This window comes from Halichoerus grypus, chromosome 4, assembly GCF_964656455.1.
Source record: "Halichoerus grypus chromosome 4, mHalGry1.hap1.1, whole genome shotgun sequence".
In the NCBI taxonomy this organism is placed as follows: domain Eukaryota; kingdom Metazoa; phylum Chordata; class Mammalia; order Carnivora; family Phocidae; genus Halichoerus; species Halichoerus grypus.
The window spans coordinates 101,787,461-101,803,866 of NC_135715.1; the positions used below are offsets into that span (position 1 = coordinate 101,787,461).

General features: G+C 36.0%; 1 protein-coding gene across 3 annotated transcripts in view; it reads right to left on the reverse strand.

Moving 5' to 3' along the window:
• ZRANB3 (zinc finger RANBP2-type containing 3) overlaps nt 1-16,406 on the reverse strand; it is a 309,431-nt gene that overhangs the window by 141,430 nt on the left and 151,595 nt on the right. For all 3 annotated transcript variants that reach the window (XM_078070719.1, XM_078070718.1, XM_078070720.1), the window contains one exon: nt 11,971-12,149. In XM_078070719.1, the coding sequence (XP_077926845.1) occupies nt 11,971-12,149 (179 nt within the window). The remainder of the gene's footprint in view (nt 1-11,970; nt 12,150-16,406) is intronic.

Sequence of the window (16,406 nt, forward strand, 5' to 3'; positions counted from 1 at the left end):
AAGTTATCATAAACAACACAACTCTTCGGAAGAAGGAAAATAAAAGGAAAAATAAAAGGGATGGTATTACATTGCTAAAACTCAGTTTCTCTTAAGATTTTAGTTTTCAGGTATGATTAAGCAGAATCCAAAATTTAAAGGATAACTAAAACCAAATATTTGGTTAAATGGTTTTTGGAAGAGTTTGACAACCACCAAGCCACATTTTACTAGGATAAGGACATTACTCTCTAAGAATATTTATTTACAGGCATCTAGAATCATGGATAAAGTGGATACACAAATATTAACTGAGTATTCATTGAAGCCTTCCCACAAAGAGGACAGCAGTATTTTTCAAGCCAGGTGCTATTGGAATTTTGAAGACAATACTTAGTATTGCAGGGCTGCCCAGTGTACTGCAAGGCATTTCATATTCCTGGACTGTCACATTAAAGGCCAGCAGAGTGCTTGAAATTGTGACAACAAAAATTCACTCGCTGACGGGTGATCCAAAGCATGGGAAAGAGGAGAGGAGGATACAACTTTATGCAGACAAACACCGGCCTAAAGAGATCGTTCATATTTTGAACTACTTAATTATTCACACATCTATAGTATTCTTTACTATGTTGTAATGAAATTATTCATGTACATATTTATCTCCCTTGCTACCTCATAAAACTGATGAGGACAAAGAATGTATCTTATTCATCTTTGTATATATAGTGATAGGCTCCTAACCAGTTTGTAGAATGAAATAACTGGACAAATAAATGCATTAATAATAAAACACATTACTTTTGCATTTTCTATATCACCAGTAAAAATATACAGGATAGAGTCAATCTTCTACAGTTCCCTACCCTCTAAGAGAAATGGCAGAGCTCCTAAATAGCACAACACAACGATACAACAATTTCATTTAAAAATTTTTTTCAATTTATTTTTTAAATTTTAATTCCAGTGTAGTTAACAACAGTGTTATATTAGTTTCAGGTATATAATATAGTGATTCAACAATTCCATATATCACCCAGTAACCATCAAGGTAAGTTTACCCTTAATCCCCTTCACCTCTTTCATTCATTCACCCCACCCACCTCCCCTCTGATAAGCATCTATTTGTTCTCTACAGATAGGAGTCTGTTTCTTGGTTTGTGTCTTTTCTGCTTGTTCATTTGTTTTGTTTCTTAAATACCACATACAAGTGAGATCATATGATATTTGTCTTTCTCTGATTGGCTTATTTCACTTAGTATTATACTCTATAACACTGCAGGTTGGTGTAAATGGCAAGATTTCATTCTTTTTTATGGCTGAATAGTATCCCATTATGTATATACCACATCTTCGTCATCCATTCATCTGTCAATGGACACTTGGGCTGATTCCATAATTTGGGTATTGTAAATAATGCTGCAAAAAAATAGGAGTGCATATATCCTTTGGAATTAGTGTTTTCATATTCTTAGGGGAATACCCAGTAGTGTGATCATATGACAGTTCTTTTTTTTTTTTTTTTAATTTAAATTCAACTTAGTTAACATATAGTATAGTATTGGTTTCAGGAATAGAATTTATTGATTCATCACTTACATATAACACCCAAGTGCCCTCTTTAATGCCCATCACCCATTTAGCACATTCTCCCAGCCACCTCCCCTCCCTCAACCCTTAGTTTCTTGTCTATAGTTAAGAGTCTCTTATGGTTTGCTCCCTCCCTGTTATCTTATTTTATTTTTCCTTTCCTTCCTCTGTGTTCATCTGTATTGTTTCTTAAATTCCACATGAGTGAAATCATACAGTATTTTTTTCTCTGACTGACTTATTTCGCTTACCATAATATACTCTAGTTCCATCCACGTTGTTGCAAATGGCAAGATTTCATTCTTTTAGATTGCCAAGTAATAGTCCATAGTTTATGTATACCACATCCTCTTTATCCATTCATCAGTCAATGGACATTTGGGCTCTTTCCATAATTTGGCTATTCTTTTTTTTTTTTTTGACAGAGAGAGAGATAGCGAGAGCAGGAACACAAGCAGGGCGAGTGGGAGAGGGAGAGGGAGAAGCAGGCTTCCCGCTGAGCGAGAGAGCCCAATGTGGGGCTCGATCCCAGGACCCTGGGATCATGACCTGAGCCAAAGGCAGATGCTTAACGACTGAGCCACCCAGGTGCCCCATAATTTGGCTATTCTTGATAGTGCTATTATAAAGTTGGGGTGCATGTGCCTCTTTCAATCAGCATTTTTGTACCCTTTGGATAAATACCTAGTAGCGCAATTGCTGGGTTGTAGGGTTATTCTGTTTTAACTTTTTGAGGAACCTCCATACTGTTTTCCAGAGTGGCTGCACCAGTTTGCATTCCCACCAACAATACAAAAGGTTCCCCTTTCTCCGCAACCTCACCAACATCTGTTGTTTCCTGAGTTGTTCATTTTAGCCATTCTGACAGGTGTGAAGTGGTATCTCATTGTGGTTTTGATTTGTATTTCCCTGATGATAAGTGATGTTGAGCATTTTTTTATATGTCTATTAGCCATCTGGATGGTTTCTTTGGAAAAGTGTATTCATGTCTTCTGCCCAATGCTTAACTGACCATTATTTGTTTTTTGGGGTATTAAGTTTGATAAGTTCTTTATAGATTTTGGATACTAGCCCTTTATCTGATATATCATTTGCAAATACTTTTTCCATTCCATCAGTTGCCTTTTAGTTTTGTTGATTTTTTCCTTTGCCGTGCAGAAGCTTTTATTCCTTTGCTGTGCAGAAGATATTTATTTATTTATAAAACCGGCTGAACCAGTACTATACTGAACAACAGTGGTGAGGATGGACATCCTGTTGTGTTCCTGATCTTAGGGGAAAAGCTCTCAGTTTTTCCCCACTAAGGATGATACTACCTGTGGGTCTTTTGTATATGGCCTTTATGATCTGGAGGTATATTCTTTCTATCCTTACTCTTTTGAGGGTTTTCATTAAGAACGGATGCTATGTTGGGGCGCCTGGGTGGCTCAGTCGTTAAGTGTCTGCCTTTGGCTCAGGTCATGATCCCAGGGTCCTGGGATCGAGCCCCGCATTGGGCTCCCTGCTCGGCGGGAACCCTGCTTCTCCCTCTCCCACTCCTCCTGCTTGTGTTCCCTCTCTCACTGTGTCTCTGTCAAATAAATAAATAAAATCTTAAAAAAAAAAAAAAAGAAAGGATGCTATGTTTTGTCAAATGCTTTCTCTGCATCTATTGAGAAGACATATTGTCTTACTCTTCATTAATATAATCATGTTGATTAATTTGTGGATATTGAACTATCCCTGCAGCCTAGAAATAAATCATACTTGATTATGGTGAATAATCATTTTAATGTACTGTTGGATTCAATTAGCTAGTCTCCTGTTGAGAATTTTTGCATCCACGCTCATCAAGGATACTGGTCTGTAATTCTCCTTTTTAGTGGGGTCTTTGTCTTATTTTGAAATCAAGGTGATGCTGGCCTCATTTAATGACTTTGGAAGTTTTCCCTCCATTTCTATTTTTTGGAACAGCTTCAGAAGAATAGGAATTAATTCTTTAAATGTTTGGTAGAATTCCTCAGGGAAGCCATTCAACCTTGGACTCTTGTTTGTTGGGAGATTTTTGATTACTGATTCAATTTCTTTCCTGGTTATGGGTCTATTCAAATTTTCTATTTCTTCCTGTTTCAGTTTTGGTAGTTTATATGTTTAGAAACATATAATGGAATGTGTCCATTTCTTGCAGATTGCTCAATTTTTTGGCATATAATTGCTCATACTATTCTCTTACAATGGTATTTCTGCGGTGTGGTTGTGATCTCTCCTCTTTCATTCATGTTTTTATTTATTTGGGTCCTTCCTCTTTTCTTTTTGGATAAATCTGGGTAGGTGTTTCTCAATTTTATTAATTCTTTCAAAGAACCAGCTTCTAGTTTCATCGATCTGTTCTGTTTTTTTTTTTTTTTAATTTCTATATCATTTATTTATGTTCTAATCTTAATTACTTCCCTTCTTTTGTTGGTTTTAGGCATTATTTGCTGGTCTTTTTCCATCTCCTTTAGGTGTAAGGTTAGGTTTTTTATTTGAGGCTTTTCTTGCTTCTTGAGGAAGACCTTCCCTCTTAGGACTGCCTTTGCTACATCCCAAAGGTTTTGGACTGTTGTGTTTTCATTTTAATTTGCTTCCATGTATTTTTTAATTTCTTCCTTAATTTCCTGGTTAACCCATTCATTCTTTAGTAGGATGTTCTTTAACCTCCATGTATTTGTGGTCTTTCCAAATTTTTACTTGTAAGTTTCATAGCATTGTGGTCTAAAATATGCATGGTATGATCTCAAATTTTTTGTACCCATTAAGGCCTGAGTTGTGACCCAGCATGTAATCTATTCTGGAGAATGATCCGTGTGCACTCAAAAACAATGTGTATTCTGCTGCTTTAGGATGAAATGCTCTGAATATGTCTGTTAAGTCCATCTGGTCCAGTGTGTCATTCAAAGCCCTTGTTTACTTGTTGATCTTCTGCCTAGACGATCTGTCTGTTGCTGTGAGTGGGGTGTTAAAGTCCATTATTAATGGGGCACCTGGATGGCTCAGTTGGTTAAGCGGCTCCCTTCGGCTCAGGTCACAATCTCCGGACTGAGATCGAGCCCCACGTTGGTTGGATTCCCTGCTCAGTGGGGAGTCTGCTTCTCCCTCTCTCTCTGCTGTTCCCCTTGCTTGTGTGCTCTCTCTTTTAAATAAATAAAATCTTTAACAAAAATAATCCCCTATTATTATTGTATTATCAATGAGTTTAAGTTTGTTATTAACTGATTTATATAATTGGCTGCTCCCAAGTTGGGGGCAAAAATATTTACAATTGTTAGATCTTCTTGTTGGATAGACCCCTTTATTATGAAGTGTCCTTCTTCATCTCTTGTTACAGACATTGGTTTAAAATCTAGTTTGTCTGATATAAGTATGGCTACTCCAGCTTTATTTTGATGTTCATTAGTATGAGAGATGGTTGTCCATCCCCTCACTTTCCATCTGGAGGTGTCTTGGGTCTAAAACGAGTCTCTTGTAAGCAGCATATCAATGGGTCCTGTTTTTTTTAACCACTCTGATACCCTGTGTCTTTTGACTGGAGCATTGAGTCCATTTACATTCAGAGTAGTTACTGAGAGATATGGATTTACTGCCATCATATTACCAGTAAAGTTGCTGTTCCTGTGGATTGTGTCTGTTCCTTTCTAGTCTTTGTTGCTTTTCGTCTCTCCTTCCTGCTCAAAGGGTCCCCTTTAGTATTTCTTGCAGAACTGGTTTAATGTTCATGAACTCCTTTGGTTTTGCTTGTCTTAGAAACTCTATCTCCTATTCTGAATGACAGCCATGCTGGATAAAGTATTCTCATCTTCATATTTTTCTCATTTAGTATGCTGAATATATTATAACACTCCTTTCTGGCCTGCCAAGTTTCTGTGGACAGGTCTGCTGCTACTACCCTTGTAGGTTAAGGACCTTTTGTCCATAGCTGCTTTCAGAATTCTCTCTTTATCTTTGAATTTTGCAAGCTGCACTATGATATATCTTGGTGTTTACCTGTTTTTACTGATTTGGAGGGTAGCTCTCTGTGTCTCTTAGACTTGAATGCCTGTTTCCTTTCCCAGATTAGGGAAGTTCTCAACTATAATTTGTTCCAATAAACCTTCTGCCCCCTTTTCCTGCTCTTCTTTTTCTGGGACTCCTATGGTACGGATATGATTGTGCTTTGTGGAGTCATTGAGTTCTCTAAGTCTCAATTCATGATCTAATAGTTTTATTTCCCTATTTTTTCATTATTTTCCACAATTTTATCTTCTGTATCACCTATTCAATCCTCTGCTTCTTCCATCCTCATTGTGAGTACATCTAGTCAGTTTTGAATCTCAGTTGTAGCATTTTTTATTTCGGCCTGACTAGTTTTTAGGTGTTTTATAGCTACAGCCAGGGTTTCTCTGGTGTCTTCTATGTTTCTTTCATGCCCAGCTAGTATTCTCATGACTGTTCTAAATTCTTATTCAGATATATTGCTTATATCTGTTTTGATCAAATCCCTGCTTGTGATTTCTTTTTGATCTTTCTTTTGGGGAGATTTCCTCCATCTTGTCATTTAGGTTTCTGTATTTTGCATATTATGAAAACTTGTTATGTTTCCTGCTCCTGAGAGTAATACTATATTAAGAAGGGGTCACACACTGTCCAGGGCCTGGCATGTCAGGAAATGTTTCTGGCGTATGCTGTGTGTGCTGTGCTGTTGTGCTTTGGCTGCTCATTCCCACAGATCAGTCCTCTACAGAGTTCCTCCTTGCTTGCAGTGGGGAGTGTTTGGACCTTTAACTAGGTGTGCTTTGATTTATTTGTTAAGATAAGCCAGATTTAAAAACGGGGGGGGGGGCGCCTGGGTGGCTCAGTTGGCTGGGGGTCCGACTCTTAATTTTGGCTCAGGTCATGATTTCAGGGTTGAGGAATCAAGCCCCGTGTTGGGCTCCCTGCTCAGCAGGGGGCTTGCTTGGGTTTCACTCCCTCTGCCCCTCTCCCTGTTTGCACACACTCTTTCTAAAATAAATAAGTAAATCTTTAAAAAAAAGCCTGATCCAAAAAAATGAGAAAAGGAAACAAACCAATAAACTATAAGCCTGATACCAAAGAAAAAAGAAAAGAAAAGAAAGAAAAGAAAATATAAAAAATTTAAAAATTAAAATTAAAAACTAAGGAAAAAATAAAAATAAATAAAAAAAGAAAGCCTGGTCTTATTTCCACCACAACTGAAGCTGACATTTTGGAGCACTCTGGTGTTGAGTTGTGTAAGTTCTTTATTTTTTTTGGATTCTATTCCTTAATCACACAGGTCATTTGCAAATGTCTTCCCATTCAGTAGGCTGCCTTTAGATTTACTGATGGTCTCCTTAACTGTGCAGAAGCTTTTTATTTTGATGTAAACCCAATAGTTTATTTTTGCTATTGTTTCCCTTGCCTCAGGAGACATATCTAGAAAAAAGTTGCTACAGCTGATGCAGAGAAATTATTGCCCGTGCTCTCTTGGAGGATTTTTATGGTTTCAGGTCTCATGTTTAGGTCCTTAATCCATTTTGAGTTTATTTTTGTGTATGATGTAAGAAAGTAGTCCAGTTTCAGGGTGCCTGGGTGGCTTAGTTGGCTAAACATCTGCCTTCAGCTCAGGTCATGATCCCAGAGTTCTGGGATCTAGTCCCGCATCAGGCTCCTTGCTCAGTGGGGACCCTACTTCTCCCTCTGCCTGCTGCTCCCCCTGCTTATGCTCACTCTCTTTCTCTGTCAAATAAATAAAATCTTTAAAAAATTTTTTTAAAAAGAAAGTAGTCCAATTTCATTCTTTTGCATGTTGCTGTCCAGTTTTCTCAACATAATTTGTTGAAGATACTGTCTTTTTCCCATTGCATATTCTTGCCTCCTTTGTCGAAGATTAATTGACCATATAATTATGGGTTTATTTCTGGGTTTTCTATTCTGTTACATTGATTGATGTGTGTCAATTTTTGTGCCAGTACCATACTGTTTTGATTACTACAGCTTTGTATTATAACTTGAAGTCTGGAATTATGATGCCTCCAGTTTTGTTTTGTTTTTTTCAAGATTGCTCTGGCTATTCAGGATCTTTTGTGGTTCCAAATAAAATTTAGGATTGTTTATTCCAGTTCTCTTAAAAATGCGGTTGGTATTTTGATAGGGATTGCATTTATTGTGTAAATTGCTTTGGGTAGTAAAGACATTTTAACAATATTTGTTCTTCCAATCCATGAGCAGAGAATGTTTTTCCATTTCTTTGTGTTGTCCTCAATTTCTTCCATCAATGTTTTACAGTTTTCAGAGTACAGGCCTTTCACCTCTTTGGTTAAGTTTATTTCTAGGTTCTTACTATTTTTGGTGCAACTATAAACAGGATCGTTTTCTTGATTTCTCTTTCTGCTGCTTCATTATTAGTGTATAGACATGCAATAGATTTCTGTACATTTTGTGTCTTGTGATATTACTGAATTCATTTATCAGTTCTAGTAGTTTTTTAGTGGAGTCTTTATAGTTTTATATATAGCATATCATGTCATCTGCAAATAGTGAAAGTTTTACTTCTTCCTTTCCAATTTGGATGCCTTTTTGTCTGTTTGCTGTGGCTAGGACTTTCTCTACTATGTTGAATAAAAAAGTGAGAATGGATATCCCTGTCTTGTTCCCGACCTTAGGGAAAAGCTCTCAGTTTTCCCCATTAATGATGATGTTAGCTGTGGGTTTCTCATATAAGAACTTTATTATGTTGAGGTATGTTCTCTCTAAACTTACTTTGTTGAGGGTTTTTATCATGAATGAATCTTGTAGTTGTCAAATGCTTTTCCGCATCTATTAAAATGATCATATGGTTCTTATCTGTTCTCTTAGTGATGTGACGTAATGTAATATGTTGACTGATTTATGAATACTAAACCATCCCTGCATCCTGGAAATAAATCCCAATGGATCCTGGTGAATGATTTAAAAAAAATATATTGTTGGATTTACTTTGTTAGTATTTTTTTTTTAGGATTTTGCATCTATGTGCATAAGGGATATTGGCATGTAGTTCTCTTTTGGTGGTCTTTTTTCTGGTCTTGGTATCATGGCAATGGTGACCTAATAGAATGATTTGGAAGTTTTCCCTACTTTTCTGTTTTCTGGAATAGTTTGAGAAGAATAGGTATTAATGCTTCTTTAAATGTTTGGGAGAGGGGTGCCTGGGTGGCTCAGTGGTTAAGTGTCCAACTCCTGATTTCGGCTTGGGTTGTGATCTCAGGGTTGTGGGATCAGGCCCCATGTTGGGCTTCACACTGAGCATCAAACCTGCTTGGTATTCTTTCTCTCCCTCTCCCTCTGTCCCTCCACCGCTCTGCCCCCAGCTTGCATACTCTCTCTCTCTCAAATAAATAAATAAATCTTAAAGAAAAAAAAGAAATGTTTGGTAGAATTCTACTGTGAATTGATCTGCTCCTGGACTTTTGTTTGAGTTTTTGAATACTGATTCAAATACATTGCTGGTAACTGGCCTGTTCAAATTTTCTATAATCTCTTGTAATCTTATGTATTTCTGGAGTGTTGGTTGTTATATCTCCTTTTTCATTTCTGATTTTTTAAATTTAAAACCTCTCTCTTTTTATGAGTCTTTGTTTTCAAAGTATTATCTCCATTTATTATTTTTTTTCCGAAGAATAGTTTTTCTTCAGTCTTGAATGTCTTAGCTCCTCACATGGGCTTTGGTGGTGGTCACACACACAGGTCTTAATTGGGATGGGGGTGTTCAGTTCTTCTGTGCTTCAGGAGAGCGATTCCTAACTACCTTGCTGTGTATGGTACAACTCACACAGTAATGTAGTTTCACATACAGCTTGGGGAGAACACAGGCATTGAAGATACTTGCTTTGGAAATGTCCCGACAATGGTAGCCCTCTACTATGTTTTGAGTAATGAATTTCTTAATGGCTTTGCTCTTGGGCACACAACAAGCATAGCTGGTGCAGTGAAGAGTCTGCACGTGGCTGTGGCCCTTTTTGGCACAATTATTCCTTCTTTTCTTGGTCATCTTGGAAGTGAGGACCTAAGAGAGGATGGATCACTGTGTTTTCATTTGCATTTCTCTCTTAGCAATTTTTTATTTCTTCTTTGACTTCTTGGTTGATCCATTTATTATTTAGGAACATGTTATTTAACCTCCATGTATTTGTGTTCTTTCCAGATTATTTGTTGTGGTTGATTTCTAGTTTCATAGTGTTGTGATCAGAAAAGATGCATGGTAGGATCTAGATCTTTTTGAAGTTGTTGAGACTTGTTTTGTGGTCTAATATGGGATCTATTCTGGAGAATGTTCCAAAGTGAACTTCAAAAGAATGTGTATTAAGCTGTTTTAGGATGGAATGTTTTGAGTATATCTGTTAAATCCATCTGGTCCAATGTGTCATTCAAAGCCACTGTTTCCTTGTTGATTTGTTTGGATGATCTGTTTATTGACATAAGTGAGGTGTTAAAGACCACTACTATTATTGTACTACTATTGAGTAGTTCCTTTATTTTTGTTAATAAATATTTTATGTATTTGGGTGTTCCCACATTGTGTGCATAATATTAATAATTGCATGTTTTTCTTAATGTCAACTATATTTTAAGCCCTGGGTAAATCTAGCTAATATAGAGACTTAAAATTTTCTTTTTGTAGTCAAACACTAGGAAAGCTTTCTGAAGAAAAGTGTAGAATAAATATTACTAACTTAGGTATACTGAGAATCATATACAGAAGACAAGGGCTTGAATGTCCACTGAGAACAGTCCATGCATAAGTGGCATGTGCCAAAAGGAGTTACATGTATTTTTGGTAAATATATGTTGCCAGATATTGGTATATATCTAAAGTTGTTTCTTAAGCACTTGGAAGACACTGACTAAGTTTTTCTTTCCCTAAGGTGACATCCTCGAGAAGAGTTATACTCTGGGTTGTAGTACTATCTAACAGATACCAAATGTTATCCAAATAAAAATATTAGCCTCTATTTAATTGTAGAACAATATTTCCTAAAAAATAAAGAAAACTATATGAACTAAATAAAAGATGATAGAAGATACATATTTTAAGAAAATTAAATGTAAACTTTCAGATAAAATATAGCTAACAAAAAGTGGCTATAAATGCCTCAGTTCATTCTACATTCTCTAAATCCTTAAGTCTTAAATTTTATATAGTTTTATTGAAGAAGAGGAAATTTATAATTATTGCCAACATTTTATTTTGACCATGCAAATACTGTCCAAATGTCCTTAGACCCATAAAAATATATTTTATAGAATTTTAGTTCAAAGGTCAAAAGAGAAAAGGCCTCCAACTATTTTTTCAGGACATTCACAAAGGCCAAAATTATTTCTACAAATAGTCTTTATGTTATAAACAATCCTAGAGAATACAATACAATAAAATCATAATAAAAAATGTAACTATTGGGGGAGACGAACCATGAGAGACGATGGACTCTGAAAAACAAACTGAGGGTTCTAGAGGGGAGGGGGGTGGGAGGATGGGTTAGCCTGGTGATGGGTATTGAGGAGGGCACGTTCTGCATGGAGCACTGGGTGTTATGCACAAACAATGAATCATGGAACACTATATCTAAAACTAATGATGTAATGTATGGGGATTAACATAACAATAAAAAAATTTTTTAAAAAATGTAACTATTAACAGACATTTATTTCAAATATGTATATTGCCTTTTATTTGAGGCTCAGAAAGTGGTAATTTTGAATTTCTGGAAACATGATAATTTGCATAATTCACCTAGAAACACAATGTAACAAATTACTAATATTCAAATAGACTGGTTTATCCCAATGGCTAGAAAACAAATTTTAAAAACCCAGTAGCTATTTTATGATTTATTTTTGAGGAGATACTTCAAATAATCACAAAGCGAGTATATTCAATATAGAAAATATTAAAATTATAAATTAATATAATAAAGAAAATAAAACTGGTTAATACTAATTTTGAGTTATATATAAAACTTGCATATTAACCAACAACTTGGAAAGCAAAATCTGCCATTGATGCAGACAATAAAAGCTCACAAGGTTCAAGTTAATCATTGAAAAGTTGGGAAATTTAATTTTCAACCCCCAAATCGTCAGCTTTAAGTATATTTAAAGTATATATAAAATAGATATATTACATAAATCTTCAAAAGTATACGTATTTACGTTTAAAAATATATCATAAAGGAATTTAACATCAAATATACTGTTGAGTTTTAGATAAATAATTCATATTTAAAAATGTAAAATAAAATTCTCCACACTATTCTCTTAGTTCTAAATTATGACTTATAGATTATACTTTATTCCAAACATCAGTATATACTAAATACATGCAAGGCTTTTTTTTCCCCCCTCTAATGATGAAAAAATCGTTCTTACCCCACGTCAGTTTTATTCTGAATAACATTGATACCTTCTGGACCCAGCTCTGGGATCCATTTCTCTATTTCTTCCATCCAGGGATATCTCAGAGATGAAGGGACCACTATTAAAAGAGGCCATTCCTCCTTATAGAAGTAAGCAATTGCAATTGCCTGGATTGTCTTTCCTAGACCCATCTAAAATAAAAATAAATTAAAAATACATAAATATATAAGTAAATAAATGCTGAAATATTTTGAATGAAAATATTAATCAAATATTTACTTAAGAGTATTATCATCAAAATAATTTTCTAACGTAAATGGATTACATAGTTAATAAAAAGCACAAGATTATGATGACCTTTAAAATTCATTAAGCAAATTATGTTATCTTCTAAGCATTTGTGACTGGACTTAGAGACAAAATAACCTGTTATTTAAAATATTAGTTATATTGAATTCATATAACTTAATTTTATAAAGATGTATATGACCATTTATAAGTTCATCTCTTAGAGAGCACAAGGGTAAATGCCTTACCTATACAACACAATATCATGTTATTTTAAAGCTAGAATAAGCCCTAAATCATGCACATCTTACAAAAGAAATAAGCAGGGGCGCCTGGGTGGCTCAGATGGTTAAGCGTCTGCCTTCGGCTCAGGTCATGATCCCAGGGTGCTGGGATCAAGTCCCGCATCGGGCTCCCTGCTCCTTGGGAGCCTGCTTCTCCCTCTGCCTCTCTCTCTCTCTCTCTGTCTCTCATGAATAAATAAAGAAAAAATCTTTAAAAAAAAAAAAAAAAAAGAAATAAGCATACAGTGGTTAAATTCTCTATTCAACTTAACATTAATTGAATGCAAAACTAGTGTGAGAGCCCAGGTCTCTGGTGTCTTCCCACTTAATTGTTTTCACACTTATATCATAATGCCCCATTTCTAAGCAGTACCCATTTAAAAAGTAGTTACTAAATCAATGTTTTCATTTTTATTTTTTAAAGATTTTTTATTTATTTATTTGAGAGAGAGAGAATGAGAGAGAGAGCACATGAGAGGGGGGAGGGTCAGAGGGAGAAGCAGACTCCCCACCGAGCAGGGAGCCCGATGTGGGACTCGATCCAGGGACTCCAGGATCATGACCTGAGCCGAAGGCAGTCGCTTAACCAACTGAGTCACCCAGGCGCCCTAAATCAATGTTTTTCGTGGTTTTGTTCCTAACAGCCAGAATACGAAGACAACCCAAATGTACTTCAACTGGTACATGGATAAAAACTGGGGTACATCCATGTAATAGAATACTATTTATCAATAAAAAGGGAGCAAACTATTGCTATACACAACAACACGTTGCATTTTGCTACATGAAAGAAGTCAAACTCAAAAGCCACATACCATATGATTCCATGTTTATGTCATACAGAAAACACATCAGAGTCGAGGAGTGGGAGGAGAGCAGCATGAGGGAACTTTTGAGATGGTGGGGCTGTTTTGTATTTTGATTGTGGTGATAGTTACATGTCTGTACACATTTGTCGACCTATAGAACTGCGCATTTAAAAAGGATGAATTTACCTAAAAGAGTGAATTACACCTCAAGAACACTGACTTCTTTAAAAAAGTAGTTATTAGGGGCGCCTGGGTGGCTCAGTCATTAAGCGTCTGCCTTCAGCTCAGGTCATGATCCCAGGGTCCTGGGATCAAGCACTGCATTGGGCTCCCTGCTCCGCGGGAAGCCTGCTTCTCCTTCTCCCACTCCCCCTGCTTGTGTTCCCTCTCTCGCTATGTCTCTCTCTGTCAAATAAATAAATAAAATCTTTAAAAAAAAAAAAGTAGTTATTATTATGGATATAAGAGAGAGACTAAAAGATGTAAGGACTCCTGAGTTGATGTTTCAAAGAGAAAAAAGATATAGATACCTAATACAGTTAATTTAAAATGAATTTTAAATGCTGAACAAAATTAAAGAAGAGACAAAAAGGAAGTTTGGGATTTTTAGCAAGTCTCCACTAAGAAAATCTTGTTTTATGTATTTTTCATTAAACTACTGCTATTAACAATGACAAAAGTAATCCCAGAATATTCAAGCAAGCTAACATTTATATCAATCACACTCAGAAAGAGAAAACTAGTGCGAATTACTTAGAAGATGTTCTTTTGATTGGAATAAAGACTGTCAAATGGAGACAAGGTAAATGAAATGCAGTAAGTGACTTTGTTTCTGACCTGGTGTTCAGTAAGTGCTCAGATATTTGAATCCATGAGTGAATTAATGAGTAAATAAAGATCAAGATTGTTAAATTCTGTGGGACAGGCAAAACCCAGGCAGAGAAAAAACAGGAAGGAATACTGAAAAGATTTTAGTGCAAGAGCAGTATTATTAGCTAACATTTCAAAGTTCTGAGGCAAATCACATTCAAAAATAGAGCCAAAGCAGGGGCGCCTGGATAGCTGGGTGGCTCAGTCAGTTTAGCATCTGGCTCTTGATTACAGCTCAGGTCATGATCTTAGGGTTGTGAGAGTGAGCCCCGAGTTGGGCTCTGTGCTGGGTGTGGAGCCTGCTTAAGATCCTTTCTCTCCCTCTGCCCCTCTCCTGCAAAAAAGAAAAAAAAAAAAAAGCCAAAGCTAAGTCTAAAACCTTTAATGTATACAAATAACCTAAATGTCCATCAGTGGTTGAGCCGATAAAGAAGTCATGGTATATATATACAATGGAATATTATTCGAGAATAAAGGAAATCCTGCCATTTGCAACAACCTGAATGGAATGTGAGGACATTATGCTAAATGAAATAAGCCAGAGAGAGAATGATAGATACTGCATGGTATCATGTATACATAGAATCTTTGGACAAAAAAGAAAGAAAGCACCAAACTCACAGTAACAGAGAGTAAAAAAGTGGTTGCGGGGGCTAAGGGATAGGGAGAATAGGGAGAGGCTGGTAAAAGGGTACAAACTTTCAGCTGTAAGATGAATAAGGTCTGAGGAACTGATGGACAGCATTGTGACTACAGTTGATAACACAGTGTTGTATGATTGAGGTTTGGTGGGATGGTGGAACTAAGATGTTCTCAACAAAACAAAACAAAATGAAAAACCCAGAAAAGTATAGATATGTGCGATGAGTGATGTGTTAAATGTATAGGGGAAATCCTTTCACACTATATATGTGTGTCAGGTCATCATGATGCATACTTTATAGGTCTTGAAATTTGTTTTTCTGCTATACCTCAGTAAACCTAAAATTATAAAAAAATACTGGATATGTAAGCTTTTAATATTGAAACAAGATCCATTTGCAGATAAAAATCGTTTCCTATCTAGGGTGTGAAGAATAAAATTTTGGTTAAGTTAGGCAGGGCTTGGTAACTGGGTAACTTAGGAATATAGACATACATACACACACACAGCCTACATACTTTATTACAAAATTAAATCATTTTACAGCCTATTATTCTATATCTCTTTCTAAGGAATAGCATATAACCCCAACCTTTAGACCTACACAGCCAAATTTAAGATTTATTTGATGGTAGTAGACCTAACCCTAAGAGAAATAAATAACTTTTACATAACTTAGTTTTATAAAACCAAACCTAAGAGCAATTATGCACCAACATCGGGTATAATGACTGCTATATTTTCTTGTCCTCAAAAGCCCACCAATCCTCATAGCTGAACCCACTTAAACATCACTAGATTCTGGGACCAATATGATTCCAAGGCAGCAGAAATTTATAAATTACAGATGTTTCCTGGCTTGCTTATCCCTAACAACTATGACAAAGGAGCACAATTCCGGGAACTGAGCCATGGTCAATTCTGTGTGTGTAGACCATACCACCAAGTAACTCTGTGCCATAGCTATGGTTACCTGGCTTTGCTTCCTGCAGTGGGTTCATAGATCATTTTCTTAACTTCTATTTCTCTGGAAATAGGGGTCTGTTTGCTACCCTAATTTTCTGGAAAGTAGAAGTCTTTGTGCCTCAGATTCTATTACCGGGTCTTTTGCTTGCTGCTCATCTTTTGCTTGCTGCTAAATTTACTTGGTGCCTGTCTACCTAGAATTTTGTGTATTTCATGTAGTGGGACTAACAGTTATCTCTGTGTTAACCTGCCAGGCACCTTAAATTAAATTTCCTAATATTGTCTGCTACTGATATCAGGGTCACAGGTTTTCAACAGGGATGTGTGGAAACAAAAACTGAAACAATAGGTAGGAAAAAAGTTGGGAAAAGAGAAGTTATGGATTGAAAAAAGAGAGGGAACTGACATAAATACAGGAAAGAATAAGAATAATCAAGATGTGCTGAAAAGCTAATCTCATTAGAAGTTTGAATTTATTTTTATTTTCTAGTTCCCTAATCCTGCTTTCTTGTATATTTGCTATATTACACCAAATGAATAAGTTTTTAATTCCAGATGTGTCATTTTTCAGCTCTAAAATGTACATCA